We start from the raw sequence: 17,405 nt of genomic DNA on the forward strand, positions 1-17,405 counted from the left end.
CATCAGACCACTCATGCTCATTCATAATATTCATGCAATATATTAGATTATTACATTTTTTATGAGTATTACATTAATAATTGTAACTTAATTTAATACGTCTTTTAATACAGTTATTTTAATATACTTTTAGATCAAACAAATGATTATTCAACATTTTTTCAACTTCAACATCCATCGACCGCAGCCCCAATTCTCCATGATCATGGTAACTCCAAATTTATGCACAATTTAAAATTCATGCTTAATCATTAATTTTTTTAACGTGCTATATTATTATATTAACTTTCTATATTACATAATGATAGATGACTTGCATAATGACTCACCAACTACTGAAGTTCCTATTACACCTACGTCATCAGCTAATGGTCCCGATGATAGTAAGTCCAAGTTTTCTCATGTATCTTGACTAAGTAATCAATTATTATTTATGCAATTCAATTTCTTCGAATTCATTTTTTCCATTTGTCTTCTAAAAATCCATTATACAAACAGGCTCATCTGAAGAATTTGTTCCTGCTACACAAGACATTGTGCCTATTAACGCAGCTGGAGCAGAACAAATCGGTAATCTACTAATATTTTTCTCATGTTACCATAATTAATATTTCTTGCTATATGTTCTTGGGCATACAATTATTATGTGCTTTATACTTTTCTCATGTTACCATAATTAATACCATAATTAATATTTCTTGCTACATGTTCTTGGGCATACAAATATTATGTGCTTTATACTTTTCTTAATTTTTCATAATTAATATTTCTTGCTATATGTTCTTGGGCATACAAATATTATGTGCTTTATACCTTTCATATAGTGACAGTTTTAGGTATGTACCTTATTATACTTATTTCATCAATCAATTAGATCAAATAGGCCGAAGGCGACGGCGACATCAAATTAGAAGAAGATGGACATTTGGTCCAAGAACAGTAATTTGTCAGAAATATCAATCTCTAATGTGGGTGGAAGAAAGAATTCAAAATAGTACAAAACAAAATCCAAGATTCAATTTATGTTGTCAAGATGGGGATGTTGTTTTGCCATTATTGCCTCAAACTCCCCAAGTTTTACAACATGTATTTACCACTCCAACATTGAAAGAGAAGATTCGATTGCTAAATGCACTATTCGGGTTTACATCCATGGGAGGCAAAGTATATCATTCTATAGTCAATTCTGCTGGACCATATTCATTTCGAATTAGTGGAGAAAATTATCATCTAATCGGATCGCTTTTGCCACCTTTTGGAGAATTAGGTAGATTCATACAATTATACATCCATGACACCGATAATGAGTTGCAAAATCGTATGAATCTTCTGAACAGTCATGATGGCAATCCAATTGGAATTGATGCATCAATAGTTGAAGGATTGAAAAATATGCTAGATGAAATAAATCCATACGTACAAGTTTTTCGAAGTGCAATAGACATGCTTCGAAATCAAAATGTTGCCAATCTGCAAGTACAAATAATTAGTGCTCGAGGTGACAGACAATATATCCAACCAACTGCAAATGAAGTTGCTGCTTTGATTGTCGGTGAAGATACTGGTCATGTCACACACCGCGATATTGTGCTTGTCACTCGAGATGGAAATTTGAAAAGAATCAGTGAGACACATCCATCATACATGCCACTTCAATACCCTTTACTATTTTCATATGGAACAGACGGATGGCATTGCGCAATAAGATTTTCACCTTTTGCCGTTAGGAAGAGAGAATTTGTGTTGATGCGTGAATTCTATGCGTATCGTATACAATTTCGACGAAATAAAGGCCATACACTTTTGAAAGGTGCCAAACTATTTCAACAATTCATTGTTGATTGTTATACAGCTATTGAACACTACAGATTGAATTTTATGAAAACCCATCAATCTCTATTACGTGCTGATGTATATCAAGGTTTAGAAGATGCTGTACTTGCTGGAGATACAGATGCATCAGCTGTTGGAAGGAGATTTGTTCTACCATCTTCATTTTCGGGTGGATCCCGAAATATGGTACAACATTTTCAGGACGCAATAGCAATCTGTAGGACAATTGAAAATCCAGATCTTTTCATTACGTTTACTTGCAATCCCAGTTGGCCAGAAATTAAACAAGAGTTGACAAGAATATCGGGACAGAAAGTTGAGGACAGACCCGATATTACGGCTCGAGTTTTTCGGATAAGACAAAAAAAGTTGATGGATGTTTTAAAAAATACCCAACTATTTGGAAAAGTGCTTACAAGTAAAAATTTTACTTTATTTAAATCACTATTTTCTTTTTTGATTCCCTATTCTGCCACACACTAAGATTACTTCCATAATATGCAGACATCTCTGTCATTGAATTCCAAAAACGTGGTTTACCACATACTCATATCACTCTGACATTAGCTCCGAAAGATAAGCCCCTTACTACAGAGCATATTGATGAAATCATTTGTGCTGAAATACCTGACAAAAATGCTGATCCACTAGCTTATGATACGGTCATCAGGTGCATGTTACACGGACCCTGTGGTAATGCTTATCCAAATGCTCCGTGTATGGTGAACGGAAAGTGCCCTAAACACTATCCAAAGAAATTTTGTAGTGAAACCACTATTGATGAAGATGGATTTGTATCATACAGACGTAGAGATGATCCAAGTAAGAGGGTAACTATTAATGGTTTTATATTTGACAACAGGTGGGTTGTTTCTTACAATCGATATTTGATTGTAATGTTTGATGATCATATCAATGTGACCAAAGTTGCACGTCCAGAAATCACTAAATATCTGTACAAGCACATGAGTAAGGGGGTTGATAGAGCAAATATTCATATTGAGAATAACGTTGTACTTGCAAATGAAAGTGGTCATCATCGTTACAGAAACGTTGATGAGATTAAACAGTACTTAGATTGTCGATATTTATCGCCAATTGAGTCATGTTGGAAGATATTTGATTTCGAAATGCAGAGACAGTATCCATCCGTGATTAGATTGCAGTATCATCTTCCTGATCATCAATTTGTGATATTTAATGATGATAATCATCTTTATGATGTTCTCATCGTGATCACATACATGACACGATGCTGACGAAATGGTTTGAAATAAATCAGAGCCATGTTCCAGCTAGAAACTTGACGTTTGTGGAGTTTCCGAGTAAGTGGACTTGGAAGCAAAATAAACGTCAATGGGAGTCCAGATTGCAAGGTAGGTGTATCGGAAGGCTACCATATGCACATCCTCATTCCGGTGAGCAATACTATTTGAGAATGTTACTGAATAAAATTCGTGGTGCACAAAGTTTTGAACATTTGAGAACTATTGATGGAGTTGTGCATCCAACATTCAAAGCTGCATGTGCAGCACTTGGTCTTCTGGATGATGATAATGAGTGGAACGAAGCTTTGGCTGAAGCATCTACATGGGCATCTGCCAGAAAATTACGAAGCATGTATTGTACAATACTTATGCATTCTGAGGTAACTAACCCTTATGCTATATGGCAGCGTCACTGGAAAAGTATGACAGATGATTTGCAATATCAGATCAGAAGGGATATGGGAAACTCTCAGATACGCATTGATGATGGTGAGTTACAAAATTTGGGATTAATTGAACTCGAACTCATTTTGAACAAAAATGGTCGATCTTTATGAGATTTTCCACCAATGCCATTGCCGTCATTTGAAAATGCTCAGTTTTCCATGAACAGACTTATAAGAGAAGAGCTCGATTACGATTTTACATCAGAGCAGCAATTATTTGATAATTTATATGCTGGTTTGAATGAGAATCAATTGAAAGCATATGATCTTATTATGGAATCATACACACATAATCACGGAGGACTATTTTTTGTGTATGGAAGTGGTGGGACGGGTAAAACTTATTTATGGAGAACATTGATTGCTTGAGTCAGATCGCAGAGAAAAATTGTTCTTTCAGTTGCATCATCAGGCATTACTCTTACCGGGTGGAAGAACGGCGCATTCACGTTTCAAAATTCCTATTAATTTGGATGAGTCATCAAGTTGTTCAATCAATAAAAATTCTGACTTAGCTAAATTAATTAGGGAGACATCTTTGATAATTTGGGACAAAGCTCCAATAGCACATCGGCATGGTTTTGAAGCGGTGGATAAAACTTTAAAGGATATCTTAAAGTTGAGTGAAAATGCTACTGAGGATCGTATTTTCGGAGGAAAATTGGTTGTTTTGGGCGGTGATTTTCGATAAATATTACCGATTGTTTCTAAAGGTAGGAGAGAAGCAACAGTATCAGCTACAATAAAAGAGTCAACGATTTGGGATCACTGTAGAGTACTGCATCTTAAAATAAATATGCGTGTAGTGAATTTACGTCTTCCTGAAAATACGCGTCAGCAATTGATGGATTTTGCAAATTGGCTGCTGTCTGTTGGTGAAGGAAAGGTTTCAGCAATTTCACTTACTGAATTCGGAGAATCAAATTGGATTCGGATGCCGTCGCAATTTCTCATAAAAAATGATAGTCAATCTTTGATGCAGTTAATAGATTCTGTCTATCCAAATTTGAGAGATTCATACAGAAATAGCACATATCTCAAGGAACGTGCTATTTTGGCTCCAAAAAATGGTGATGTTGACAAGTTGAATGATAAGATGTTATCAATGCTTCCTGGTCAATCACGTACCTATATGAGTGCTGATACTTTTTGCAATACTGAAGGTGACATTGTTGAAAATATGAATTCTCCTGAAATGTTGCACCCTTTGAATTTTTCTGGACTTCCAAATCATTTTTTGGAACTTAAAGAAGGAACTCCCATAATTTTTTTGAGAAATCTCAATCAGTCAGAAGGTCTTTGCAATGGAACACGGCTTGTCGTTACCAGAATGGGGGATAAAGTTCTCGAGGCAGAAGTCATAACAGGATCTAATATTGGAGATTTAGTACTCATACCTCGGATCTCTTTAACACCACAGAGTACACGGACTCCTTTTCCAATTAAAAGGAGACAATTTCCTGTGAAATTGGCATTTGCAATGACTATCAACAAAAGTCAAGGCCAAACCTTGAAAAATGTTGGCGTTTACCTTCCTGAACCTGTGTTTTCACATGGTCAACTTTATGTTGCTCTGTCCCGTGCTACTTCGCCAGATGGATTGAAAATACTCATTGTTAATAGAGATGATGATCCATGGGATTACACAAAAAATATTGTGTATCGTGAGATTTTTGACTCCCTTTGATAAATTCTGGACATCGCTTTGTTTACAAAAATAGTATATTTACATCAGACCATATGTACTATATATGCTTCATACTTTGGCATTTTTTTGGTATTTCTTTGAATTTGTGTTACTTGCTGTATCAAATATAGCGCTTAAATAATTAACCTTCATGCTATATTATAATAATTTACAGATATTCGATATACACCTTTACTCTATCTGGATCCTTGCGGATACGGATGGAATGTAAATGTTAGATTGTTTCGATTAATAGATATGACCATATATGGAGTGCTTCAACGTTCGGGATGTATCAAGATGCTTTTTATAGATGATCAGGTAATAATTAAGAGTGTATGTTAATTATTATATTGAATAGTGAATATTTACTAATCTGTTGAAAACTATCAGAAATTTGTTATGCAGGGAGTTATAAGAGGCAGTAATATGATAAACATTTTCGCAGATCATCTCCATGAAGGCAAGGTATATTGGTTTCAAAATATATATGTAATTCCGGCAGATCTTAAATATCGGCTTGCACCACATCAGTACCAATTATCGTTTGGAAACGATACAAAGATAGTGAATATTTTGGATGATTGTGGAACCATACCCCGTTTCAAGTTTAATCTGGTCAAACTAAGAGATACAGAACAACACATGGGCAATGATGTGCAATTGATAGGTATTTCATTCATAATTAATCATACTTCTATTTGAGTTGTATATTTGAAGTGGTATTACTTATATTTTTTAATCTTTTGCAGATGTAATTGGTTTAGTTGTATCCGTTGGTTCACACTATCAAACATCTATCAATGACAAAACTAAGTGTGACATACTTTTACTTGACAAAAGGTTAGTCACTAGATTCAATATCCTGTAAAGTATTTTATATTCTACAAATTTTGATTTATACTTACCAAAATTGTCTAAATGAAGTTTGACAGTAGTTCGGTTGACTTTATGTGATAAATTTGCAACCGATGATGGTGAACACTTGCGTCAAACTGTTACAAAAAATAATGTTTTGCTAGCCTGTGGTATTTGTGTGAGAAATTATAAAGGTAATTCAATTTATTCTCATTTTATTTTATTTAAAATTTATAGTTTATTAATAAATAAAGCACATTGTGCAGGACCGTCACTCTATACTATTCGACCAAGCAAATTGTATATCAACCACTACTTGGATTTTGTTCAATACCTACACAGTTGGTAAGTTTTACAAATGCCAAAATATTAAATTATTAATAATATTTCATACCCTTACGAATATGTATTTGAAAAATTTGCGGGTTTGAGAATGATAAATGTGCTCAGAAATTAGTGACGTGGTTGCGATCATGCAATTTTACAATGTCCCAAGCATTGTTGATATCAAATGCTAAGAGAATATGGATATCCGAATATGCAGTTATAGCTACGGTACAATTCCTCTCAATTAATTAAGTAATGAACAAGTATCTACAAGTAGTTTCGAATTAATAATTGTAATCTATACATTGTTTGGATGGTTTTAGGTTAAATATTTTCGGATACTTGCTTACATTCAAAGTATCAATCTAGACAATATGTTCCATGAGTTATGCAAAAATTGTGGCCAACCATGTCAATCTCATTTTGGAAAAATGGTGTGTATCCATTGTAATGACGTAGTCGACACTATTGTCAGGTAATTATTTTCATATATTTGGATTTTTAATATAATTTGTTGCATCGTACATCACAATTTCTTCTTAACAGATACAATGTTAACATAGAAGTTAGAGATTCCAGTGGTACCTTATACCTCGCTCTTCAAGACAGGCATGCACGATTCATGTTTCGTTGTGATGCTTCTTATCTTAGAGATTTCAAAACAAAGGTATACATTATTTAGATGTATATTTTTTTACACAATATTATTTACAAACTGTGTAAAACAAAAGTTAATTTTGAACTATGTATGCTTTTAATTGTCAGAAAAATGGAGGTGCATTGTTCGACCAACACATTAATTCATGCAAAAATCGTGCATTCTCATTTATAGTGCGAACTCCACAAAATAATGCAGAATTAATTAAAACCCCAATACTGGCGCTTGTACTCAGAATTGATTGGTGTGAAGAATGTTCACACCTTCGTAGAAGATTATCAAATCAAAGGCAAAATGTCTGTAAGTATTTCATTCACTAATCAAATTAAATATTCAATTATATTTAATTGGACCCTTATGTCGCTCAATTTATGATATAGATTTCTATTTTTTTCAGGATCCAACCTTCATCAAAATCATCGTTTATAAATAATGAAGATGTTTTTTTATCAATATTGAACTATTGTTACAAAGTTTCATTTTTTTAAATATACTTTCATGTGCCCGTGATTATAATATTTTACTATTCTCAAATTCTTTCATAGATTGTAATTTTTTTAATAATGTAAACACCGTGCGTAGCACGGGTATTCACACTAGTATTAATAGGTTTTCAATATTAAAAGAATATCAATATTAAAAGAATAAATATCAATATTAAATGAATAAATAGTACCGAAACTTCTAATTTGATTGGCGCGGCGTTTGAGTCGATGTTGTCGAGATTTTATCCATCGTAGTTGATGTGAGATTTCTCTTTCATCGACGCAAAGTTGTTGGAACTTTTGTAATTCTTGTGCGGGACCGTGGTGGCGTCCTTTTCGTTTTGTTAGCAGATGTTTCCTCCTTTGCAATCTTGCGAGTTTGAAATTCAGACGTTGTTGACATGCCTGTAAACGGCCATGTTCCATTGTGAAGCTAATTTGAGAGGTTCGAGAAGGAAGTTGATTGGAAGGATTTTAATTGAAGTGGAAAGGTGGGTGTGGAGTGAAATTGTAAGAGTAATTCCCAAAAGTAGTGCCAAGAATATTGTTGCTCCGTGGAAGTTGGGAAGATATCAGGTGCTATCCTCAATTCCGTTGGATTAGGGGCTAAGTATCAAGTGTATTGTTGCTCCGTGGAAAATGGAAAAGATCATGCGCTATGGAAAATGGGAATCGGTAGTGGTCCCACAACCATATGACGTGCGGGTAAGTGGAAAGGGTTTTAATGTAAATGGAAGTTATTTTTTTGGGTGAGGGAACGTGGGAGTGTTAGAGTTTTAATGTAAGTGGAAGTTACATTATTGTTTGAGAGAACGTGGGAGTGTTAGTTGGAGTTAAACGTGGGGATGTAATGTGACCATGATATTATTGACGAAATAAGATAAATGTAAAATGCTAGGAAAATAGAGTTGAGAGTGGGAAAGGTTGTGGAAGCTTGTTCCTAAAAATCCCTTCTCAAATTTATATAGATATAGATATCCTACTTTAAAAGAAAGTCCAACTGGACCTATGGGGGACAGGTGGGGACTGGACCACAACCGGACAAAACGGGTGCACTGCGCTAAATTCAGTGGAATTGCTTTGGCCTCTTCCAAGAAGTTTGAGTTTGCCAATTTGAACTGCGCTAGCGGGCTTGACGGCCGTGGAGTGGTGTGCAAGAGACAAACGGATGCTCCTTTCCTACATAATGTTCTCATGGTATCTTGAAAAATAAACGCCAGTTATAATTACAATTGATTAACTGGCCAAAATCTGTGTCATTATTATTTTGATGAACTTTAATTAATACTTATATCAACAATAAAGGACTCCAACATTTAGTTGGTTTTAACTTAGCCACTGTTGTTGCTGAAAGGTAATTCATTCCAATAACCAATATTATTGCCCCAGTTTAACAAATATATAGATTTTCTAAATGGATGCTCAATAGGTATTGGTTAGTATATCATTGCTCAAAAAATTAATGAGATCAATTCCCCCCGGGGGCGTTCTTTCTTTTTTTTTTTTTTTTTTGGGTTTCAGATTAATAGAAATTCCAAAACTTACAAGGGAGAAAGACAGAGATTGAAGACTTTGAGTCTCCAAAACTAATGTCCTACCGGTTAAATTGAGTCTTAAAAATGTGCAATTCTTACCTAAAGCTTGCTATACACAATACAAAGTTAATAACAAAGGTTATGTACACATAATCTATAATCTCCAAGTAATTTGAAGACTCAAATTTAGTCTAGATGATAAGATTTAGCTGCCCCTATCAGCCCTTATCTTCCTAGTGACACTATGGACCGTTTAGAGCTATCCTATTTTTGTTAAAAAAAAAAAAAAAAGTGTTTTTGGAAGACAAAAACACTTTTAACATATTTGATTAGTATCGTTCTTTGAATTTAGCAGTCGAAATTTTGGTCATAGAGCACTTTTTGAATAAATTCAAAATTGGCGCTTTTAGAATAATTTTTTGTATCTTAAAAATTAAAAAATTAATTTTAACCATTTTATTATAAAGTTTGAATTAAATGAAGAGATAATATGTTTTAAAAATTCAAACTTACACATTATAAAACAAAAAAGTTCGTACGCAAGTATGACTAAGCATTTAATAACTATTATAGCCAAAACCCCTTATCACCTATGGGGCATAATTTTGGTTCCGTTGCGGGCCAAGAAATAGATTGAGGTTTCAATGCCAAACACGTGACAATTGATCAAGCTAAAACAATTGATGATTTGACAAACCCCGCGAGGCCGGATTGTACTGCACCGTCGGATTCTACATCCTGATCTTATCGAAATGTTGAGGCCGCATTTTAGAATAAAGCATAAAATTCTCGATATACTGATGCCAAAAACAAGATTCGGAAATATGTCAATCATAGATGAAATAAGAAAATTTACGTTGATTGAGCAAATTTTAAGATGTCTAAATATAAGTATATTGCATGAACTAATTTCTTATATTCGCAATAGTAAAGGTTTGAATGAGAGGATGGATTGGACGATTCGAGGGGAAAGAGTGCAAGGGTGCGTTTGATAAAATTAAATTTTGAAAATTAGCGAATTATTAAGTACTAATTTTAATACATTTGAGCGTATACATTACAGTAAGTGATAAGTGCATAATTCATCACTTATTTTTTGAAGCAAATTTTGTCTAGAAAATTCAATACCACTTTAATGAATTTAGATGTTTTAATTTTGATTATCAAAAGCTTCTGAATATATTAAGATCTGAATCCATTAATTCCAAGTGTTGAATTGGATTAGGATCTAAATGAAAGATTTCAAATTTGACCCCTACATATACATTTTCACCGCTATACTATTAGATGCATGACACATAAACACATAATTTGAACTTGAATTTGAAATTTAGATGCATCTTGACACCATCCAATTCCAACCGTTCATATACCGTCGCTGTCAATATATATAAAATTAACTAAAAAAAAAAATCAAATTTTCTAAACTTGGGTGCGGTCCTCGATCTGACCATCCCTAACTCCGCCATCAATGTCAACGAGCCTACATTTCAACGGCCGTACTTAAGGTACGTTTGGTCTCTCCGATCAACGTGCTCTAAATCTCTACACCTTTTTCATGCTTTAAAGAAAAATCTTTCTTTAAATGGGAAACTTCCACAAAGCGACTAGAGTCGAAATTTCTCAAGTACTCATTACCTAATCCATTCCTGTTAGCAAAGAACCGTCTGAAAATGATAGCAAAGCAAAAAAAAAAAAAAAAAAATTAATGGTGGTTACTTTACTACCTTCGACCGCAGACGCCCTTCCATCCTTGAAATTTCCTAAAGTTCATTTGATTACAAACTTACGTGTCTCGGTGTACAATTGACTCTGCATATTTTAGATTTGTCAACAAGTGTAAAAAATTTGTCTAATGTCAATTGTGACTAAATCATCAGCCAATATAGCCAACACTTACCGGATAAGGATCTGAGTACAATTGTGCTTCGTGCGACTCCATTCGATCGTTGTACATGTTTAAAATTTTAGTGTACAATTATATCGTAATATTGTATTGAATATATATCAAATATTTTATTTATCTATGTACATCAATTTTACCTCGAACGTAAGAATGTAACATAATTATAATTATACACCGCCAATTAACGTAAAATGTATAATAATCAGATTGATCCTACCAGATCCCAACAGCTATAGCCCCCCTCTCCCAACACGTACTACTATTATAAATCTTCATGCATTGAATAAGATTTCTGATGTGATGGTATTAGGTAAGCAAGTTGCTATGCTAGGTACCCATGATTGATTTTTGGCGATTGACTGTCTTGGCAAGCCCCAAAAGACAAGGTCCAAGAAAATTAGCTATATCTTTTTTAGAAGTTTTGAAAACTAAAAGTTGACATTAGAAAACAGGGAGACTGTCCTTTGTGAAGTAGTAACATTAGCAAAATCAACATAGAATCACAGCTACTGAACAGTTTTTTTAATTCCGAATGAATTTCAAATAACTTTTTCTTGAACATTGCATTATGGGGAAAACTTTAGTGGGAAATATATAGAAAGAATGCAGAAATCAAAACAAAAAGCTTCCCTGATCGAGTAACAATTGTCAAGAAAGAAAATTCTGGATTTTTATAGTAGCTGTAGTATGAAAAAAGGGGAGCTGTTTAATTAGTCCAAAATGAACCTCTGAGTTACCCTATATTACTTTTCTGCGTGGCTGTATCCAGTGCATTCAAATTATAACTACTGCAGAAGAACAAGTCAGGCTTACAAGAAAAAAAAATTGTCTCGATTGTTGGCTGGCATACTGGCACAAGGAAAACTGGCAAGTAACGCGTAGCAGAAAACAGTGACCATCAAAAAACCAAGAAAGGGAGCAGCATCGACCTTGAATCCCTATAAATATTCTTGTCCTAGGCCTTCACAAACATCTTCAATTCTAAGTTTCTAACAACAAAGATCTTCTCTCTGGAGGCATTTTCAAGCATCTTCAATATTTCGAAACAAAGATTATGGATTCTTTTGCTGCAAAGGGTGTCATATTTTCTGTACTTGTACTCTTGCTGCTAGCTAACATACAATGTGAAGCATATTTATCTCCAAAATTTTACGATGGTACATGTCCAAAGGCACTGAGTACTATCCGAAATTCTATTCGTCGAGCAGTGTCACGTGAGCGGCGCATGGCAGCATCTCTCATTCGCCTCCATTTTCACGACTGCTTTGTTCAGGTTAGAATAAAATGCAAAATTTACCGCTATTATTATACTCTTTTTTTTAAAAAAAAAAAATTTTTGATTCAATGCTAAGCAAGATTAAGAGAATTTATTATTTACAGGGCTGTGATGGATCAGTTTTACTTGATGCCACCTCTTCATTTCAAAGCGAGAAAACGGCACCGGCAAACAGGAATTCAGTTAGAGGTTTTGAAGTCATAGAAGCCGCGAAACGCGAGGTAGAAAAAATATGCCCCGGAGTTGTTTCTTGTGCAGACATACTTTCAGTCGCAGCAAGAGATGCATCAGTTGCTGTAAGTATTAACACTGACAAAATTCATGCTTGTTCAAGTAAACATTCTTCATGATAATTGGCAGCTAGCTAGCTTTTGAAGGCTTAGATCAACAGTTAGTTATCGTCTAAAATTGATTTCCTGCATGATTATAGGTTGGCGGTCCAACATGGCAAGTAAAGCTTGGAAGAAGAGATTCGACCACTGCAAGCTTTTCTCTGGCACAAACAGATCTTCCAAGTCCATTTGCAAGTCTTAGTGATCTAATTTCCAAATTTGCAGCGAAGGGTCTTAGTGCAAGGGAAATGGTTGCCTTGTCAGGTGAGGATACACACAATGGTTAAAATTGCATTGAATATGTTTACAGAAAATTAATACATTTTCGAAGTATCTAAATCTCCAATCAAAAAACAAAATGCAGGATCACACACCATAGGCCAGGCTCAATGCTTTGTATTTCGCAACAGAATATATAGCAATGGAACAGATATTGATGCTGGATTTGCAAGCACCCGTAGGCGCCAATGCCCAGCAGCCAATGGAGTGGGAGATAGCAAGCTGGCACCACTTGATTTGGTTACACCAAATTCATTTGACAATAATTACTTCAAGAATTTGATGCGGAAGAAAGGCCTTCTTATATCAGACCAAGTCCTTTTCAGTGGGGGATCAACCGACAGCATTGTCTCCGAATACAGCAAAAATCCTAGGACTTTTCTGTCCGATTTCGCTTCTGCCATGGTGAAGATGGGAGATATTGAACCCCTTACCGGCCAGAATGGTATCATAAGGAAAATATGCAGTGCTGTGAACTATAAATAATTCTGATTTGAATGGCTTTCCCTTCGGAGTCCACATGGAAGAATAATTACGTCCAATAAACTTATCTTGTCCGTCCAAATATAATTAGTTTTTCATTCATTTGTTCTTCTTGTAACTTGCAAGTGTACATCTTCGCTCTATTCCCGTGTACAAGTGAATTTTTCTTGTATTATTTTTTTTTTCAACTCAGACAATACAATCATTTGTTATTCTCACTGTCTTGTCTGCTAATAATATACTCAATATCATTATCATCACAGAATTAGAAATTGAATTGGTTTTGACTTTTGACCACCCTAATTTCTCTATTATTCCGACACTCAAATTTGGTATACCAATACGTGTTTATTAGAATCTAATTGTTGCAAGAAACTCTTACCAGCAAGGCTTCGAATCAAAGAGCTTGACGGATACAAAACTTTTCTTTTGACGTATGCAACTTCCAGCCAAATTGAAATCATCTAAGTCCTTCTGCAAGTCTTAGTGATCTAATTTCGAAATTTGCAGCAAAGGGTCTTAATGGAATGGAAATGGTAGCCTTGTCAGCTGAGTATTACAATGAACTAATGTCTTGCATTTTTTAAAACCTCCGACACCCTTTCCATCCCTAACTGTCAGACCTAGGTCTTGCATTTGTTTCTTTTTTTCATTTTTATTTATTTATTTTTTTCATTTGATTGAATTATTGTTATAGAGCACCGATTTTTTGAACCAGAAATTTTCCAATAAATATTTTTCTTGAACCAGAAATTGCTGCAATATTTTGGCTTTCGTGTGGAATAATATAAAGATAATTGCTGCAAGAATTTCGTACCAGCAATCTTTGGAAAAGAGCTGGAAAGATACGAAACATTTATTTTGACATATGTCAACTACAGGTGAAGGGGCAAATAATTTACCACAAACATCCTACAATAAAAGAATTAAAAAAAAAAAGAAACAACAAGACACTTCAGAAGAGCATTGATATGGTAGATCAGAATTATCGCATTCCACTTCTTTCTGCAGGGGAAGCAAGTGGTGGAATGCTTTGCTTATGATAGAAAAAGTTATCAGGATCGACTATACCTTCAATAAGTGCCAGCTCTTAAAATTATTCTTGAAGTATTTGGATCCCCATACCCGAGCTATAGAATAGCTATTGCCAATGACATTATTGGAACCCAAATCAAGGTCTCTGGACCTCTTGGCCGTTTTGACACACAAGGAGCCATAAACTCGTACAACCCTCTTATCCATTTGTTGTAGTAATTCTCTAAAGATTCACCATCTTTATCCTCCATCCACATCACTACAAGTGGTAGCTCATATAGAACGCCTTTCCTGTGTGGAAATGGGGTTTCTGATTCTGGTATCTCATTCATTCTTCCTCCATAAGGATGTAAATGTATGACTAGCCCGGAGGAGTTGATATCTGAACACCATTTCCAGAACTCTTCTACAGCTTCATAAGGTAGAGTGTTGTGAACCAGGTCTGAGTTGCTCTTGAAATGCATATGAGGTGCAGGAGCTACTCAATTCTTTAGTTGCATCTATAGTTTCCTCTCCTGGGTACTCAGAAAAATGGAAGACTGACTCAATCCAACTCATCTCTAAGCAATCTTCTTTTTTCTAATGAATTTCGGAAAAGCTGTCGTCAATCATGTTAAGGAGATGATCAGCTTTTCCAAGGAGCAGAGAATTGAATGTGGCTTGGATTGTTCCATCATTTCCTGATGTTTTAACTATGCTCAGGAGCAAGTCTTCACTTAGCTTGTGTCCTAAATATTGCCATTTGTGAATAAGGTCTATGGCTGCTTGCTCTAAAGCCTTAGATATTGTAAAAACACTAACAACAGGTGGAACATGCACAAGCTTGATTTTCCATGCTACTATGACTCCAAAACATGCTCCTCCAGCTCCTCTGATGGCCCAAAAAAGATCAGCTCCCATCGATCGACTATCGAGAATTTGACCATTAGCGTCAATGATGCAAGCATCAATGACATTATCAGCAGCTAGCCCGTACTTTCTGATCAGGTTACCGACTCCGCCACCACTAAAGTGTCCACCAATTCCTAAGCCCAGATAGACCCCAGCTGGGAAGCCATGAATGGAACTTGAATTCAACTTGAATTTGATGATAAATTTAGAATAGAAGCAAGAAAAATGAATTACAAAGTTCTATACCCCATGTCTAAGTTATCTTCGACTATGTTTTCCCCCTCACTTCACAATGTTCATTATGAAAAAAGTAGCCCTTTATTTATAGAGCAATGCAGACTCTAGAGTAAATCTGCAGAGATTGTGCCGGCCAGTTGTAGAAATGCGGGATCTTACCCGAGAATCCTGACTTCTAACAATGGCTATTCTGTTTTCTGGGATTGCTACTGTCCGGAAGATAATAACAGGATACTCTGGAGAATTTGGAACTACTTGACTAAAGACAATTTGGTATTTTGTTCCTTGTTCTTGGCATGACCGTATCAGATGGTATATAAACATATATTTCATCCGAATCTATCTTTTTCGGCTGACCATGTCACCTTGTACAACCTTATTCGGGCTTCATGTTATCTGAAGCGCTTGGTGCCAGAAATCGGTTTCATTACTCTGAATAATCGGTTTTATCGGAACTCACCCATCAAAGTATTTCTTTTTTTTTTTTTTCGTGTACAAGGGATAAGGCCAAGCCTCTTAAACAGTGATTAAACGTGGGGCTGCAGCCCCAATCATTTCTGCTCCTAACAACATTCTAAGCTCCCTAGGTGGTTCTGTGATGATTTGCAATCCTGGCTCCTGATTAATCCACCGTTTTGATAGCCAATCTGCACATCAATTGGCCTCCCTCCATGCATGCTGTCGCTGCCATTCCCAGTCCCTGTTGACATACTTTCTGATCTGGTAAACCATGTTATGATATGGAGACTCTCTTCCTGCTGATCTAACGTGCTCTACTCATAGTACAAGAACCATCGACTGGCTGAGAAAGTCCAAATGTGCTCAGCTTTGTAGAAGTCCAATATGACTAATCACCCATCTTATATTGCACCGGATATTTTCTTTTTTCTTTTTTATTATTTTTTGGGGGTGGAGGGCGGATAATTAGACACTTTATATAGTTATTTGAAAAAATTAACCTTTTATACTGTGACAATATAATGGTTTCTTTCTATTAATAATTTTGGATATATGTCACGTGTTCATGATTTGAATTTAAAAAATGTGCAAATTTGTTTTAATTACTGCAGGTTCAAAAACTTAAAACTAAAAGGGCTTTGTCTTCGAAAGCTTTGAAAGCAAGAACCAATTTTCGAAAATCCTCCATCCCTTGAAGGATCAAAATTTTTGCTAAGCTTAATTAAATTGAAATCAGAAGTTTTACTTCTTAGAATCCGAGTTAACAGTGTCAAGCTAGAGATTAATTGCGATGTTGATGAATAGATATTTTGCTAACTGATTCATACGTATATCATTTGTTCTTTCTTCCTGTCTTGGGTGTATGTGCGTACGTGCTTGGCAGCCGTAGTGAGGAAGTGCAGGACTGAGTCAAAGTTCTTAAAGTAAGGAGATGAGAAGTTTTTTCACCACCATAGCCTGTAAGGTTTGGTGGGATGGAAAATTAAAAATTCAAATCTTATTTCCTATCGATTGTCACTATATATGGTCTACTACTTTAAGTGTCTTTTTAGATGGGTGCTATGCATCTATTTGGTTTGGTGATGGTTCAACCCCCGATTTTTCCTTAGACCTATTTAGGTCCCTCTCCCCTAGTATAGATAAGTATAGGTGTATCGTATAAAAAAAAAGAGAAATTTTTTTATATAGAAAACCTACAAATTTATTACATCTAATAGATCCAATCTTTAGGCCATGCGCATTACTATTTACTAGTTGTAGTTTCTTAAGCTTTTGGTCTGCAATGCCAATTCTGCATGGATATTTTCCCACAAAACTACTTAGCCCAGCTATAGTGTCGGCTTAGTATTTTACAAACCACTATTTTAGAAGGGTCAAAAGGGTTCTCGGAAATGTTGATGCTACTTGAAG

General features: G+C 35.2%; 3 protein-coding genes across 3 annotated transcripts; 2 read left to right on the forward strand and 1 right to left on the reverse strand.

The window, feature by feature from the left end:
* The first annotated feature begins 301 nt into the window (after nucleotides 1-301).
* Nucleotides 302-3,092, forward strand: LOC140013573 (uncharacterized). The gene is made up of 4 exons (XM_072062907.1): nucleotides 302-383; nucleotides 499-570; nucleotides 1,034-2,050; nucleotides 2,338-3,092. The coding sequence occupies exons 1-4, from the start codon at nucleotides 302-304 to the stop codon at nucleotides 3,090-3,092; spliced, it is 1,926 nt and encodes a 641-aa protein (XP_071919008.1).
* Nucleotides 3,093-12,010: 8,918 nt separating this feature from the next.
* Nucleotides 12,011-13,516, forward strand: LOC113705466 (lignin-forming anionic peroxidase-like). The gene is made up of 4 exons (XM_072063932.1): nucleotides 12,011-12,276; nucleotides 12,384-12,575; nucleotides 12,710-12,875; nucleotides 12,976-13,516. The coding sequence occupies exons 1-4, from the start codon at nucleotides 12,058-12,060 to the stop codon at nucleotides 13,374-13,376; spliced, it is 978 nt and encodes a 325-aa protein (XP_071920033.1). The 5' UTR covers nucleotides 12,011-12,057; the 3' UTR covers nucleotides 13,377-13,516.
* A 1,471-nt stretch (nucleotides 13,517-14,987) lies between these two features.
* Nucleotides 14,988-16,246, reverse strand: LOC140013574 (O-acetylstemmadenine oxidase-like). The gene is made up of 3 exons (XM_072062908.1): nucleotides 16,168-16,246; nucleotides 15,696-15,772; nucleotides 14,988-15,485 (listed from the first exon to the last, which is right to left on the reverse strand). Exons 1-3 carry the CDS (start codon nucleotides 16,244-16,246, stop codon nucleotides 14,988-14,990), a joined length of 654 nt encoding a protein of 217 aa, XP_071919009.1.
* Between the last annotated feature and the right edge of the window lie 1,159 nt (nucleotides 16,247-17,405).

Source organism: Coffea arabica, chromosome 8c (genome assembly GCF_036785885.1).
Source record: "Coffea arabica cultivar ET-39 chromosome 8c, Coffea Arabica ET-39 HiFi, whole genome shotgun sequence".
Classification (NCBI taxonomy): Eukaryota; Viridiplantae; Streptophyta; class Magnoliopsida; order Gentianales; family Rubiaceae; genus Coffea; species Coffea arabica.

Coding starts and splice junctions, on each gene's coding strand:
- LOC140013574 (XM_072062908.1), bottom strand. CDS start 16,246: ATGTCAACAGGGACTGGGAATGGCAGCGACAGCATGCATGGAGGGAGG. Junction 15,773..16,167: donor GCAGATTGGCTATCAAAACG/GTGGATTAATCA, acceptor CAAATTCTCCAG/AGTATCCTGTTATTATCTTC. Junction 15,486..15,695: donor TTAGAAGTCAGGATTCTCGG/GTAAGATCCCGC, acceptor ATCAAATTCAAG/TTGAATTCAAGTTCCATTCA.
- LOC113705466 (XM_072063932.1), top strand. CDS start 12,058: ATGGATTCTTTTGCTGCAAAGGGTGTCATATTTTCTGTACTTGTACTC. Junction 12,277..12,383: donor TTCACGACTGCTTTGTTCAG/GTTAGAATAAAA, acceptor TATTATTTACAG/GGCTGTGATGGATCAGTTTT. Junction 12,576..12,709: donor CAAGAGATGCATCAGTTGCT/GTAAGTATTAAC, acceptor GCATGATTATAG/GTTGGCGGTCCAACATGGCA.
- LOC140013573 (XM_072062907.1), top strand. CDS start 302: ATGATAGATGACTTGCATAATGACTCACCAACTACTGAAGTTCCTATT. Junction 571..1,033: donor AGCTGGAGCAGAACAAATCG/GTAATCTACTAA, acceptor TATGTTGTCAAG/ATGGGGATGTTGTTTTGCCA. Junction 2,051..2,337: donor TCAGGACGCAATAGCAATCT/GTAGGACAATTG, acceptor CATAATATGCAG/ACATCTCTGTCATTGAATTC.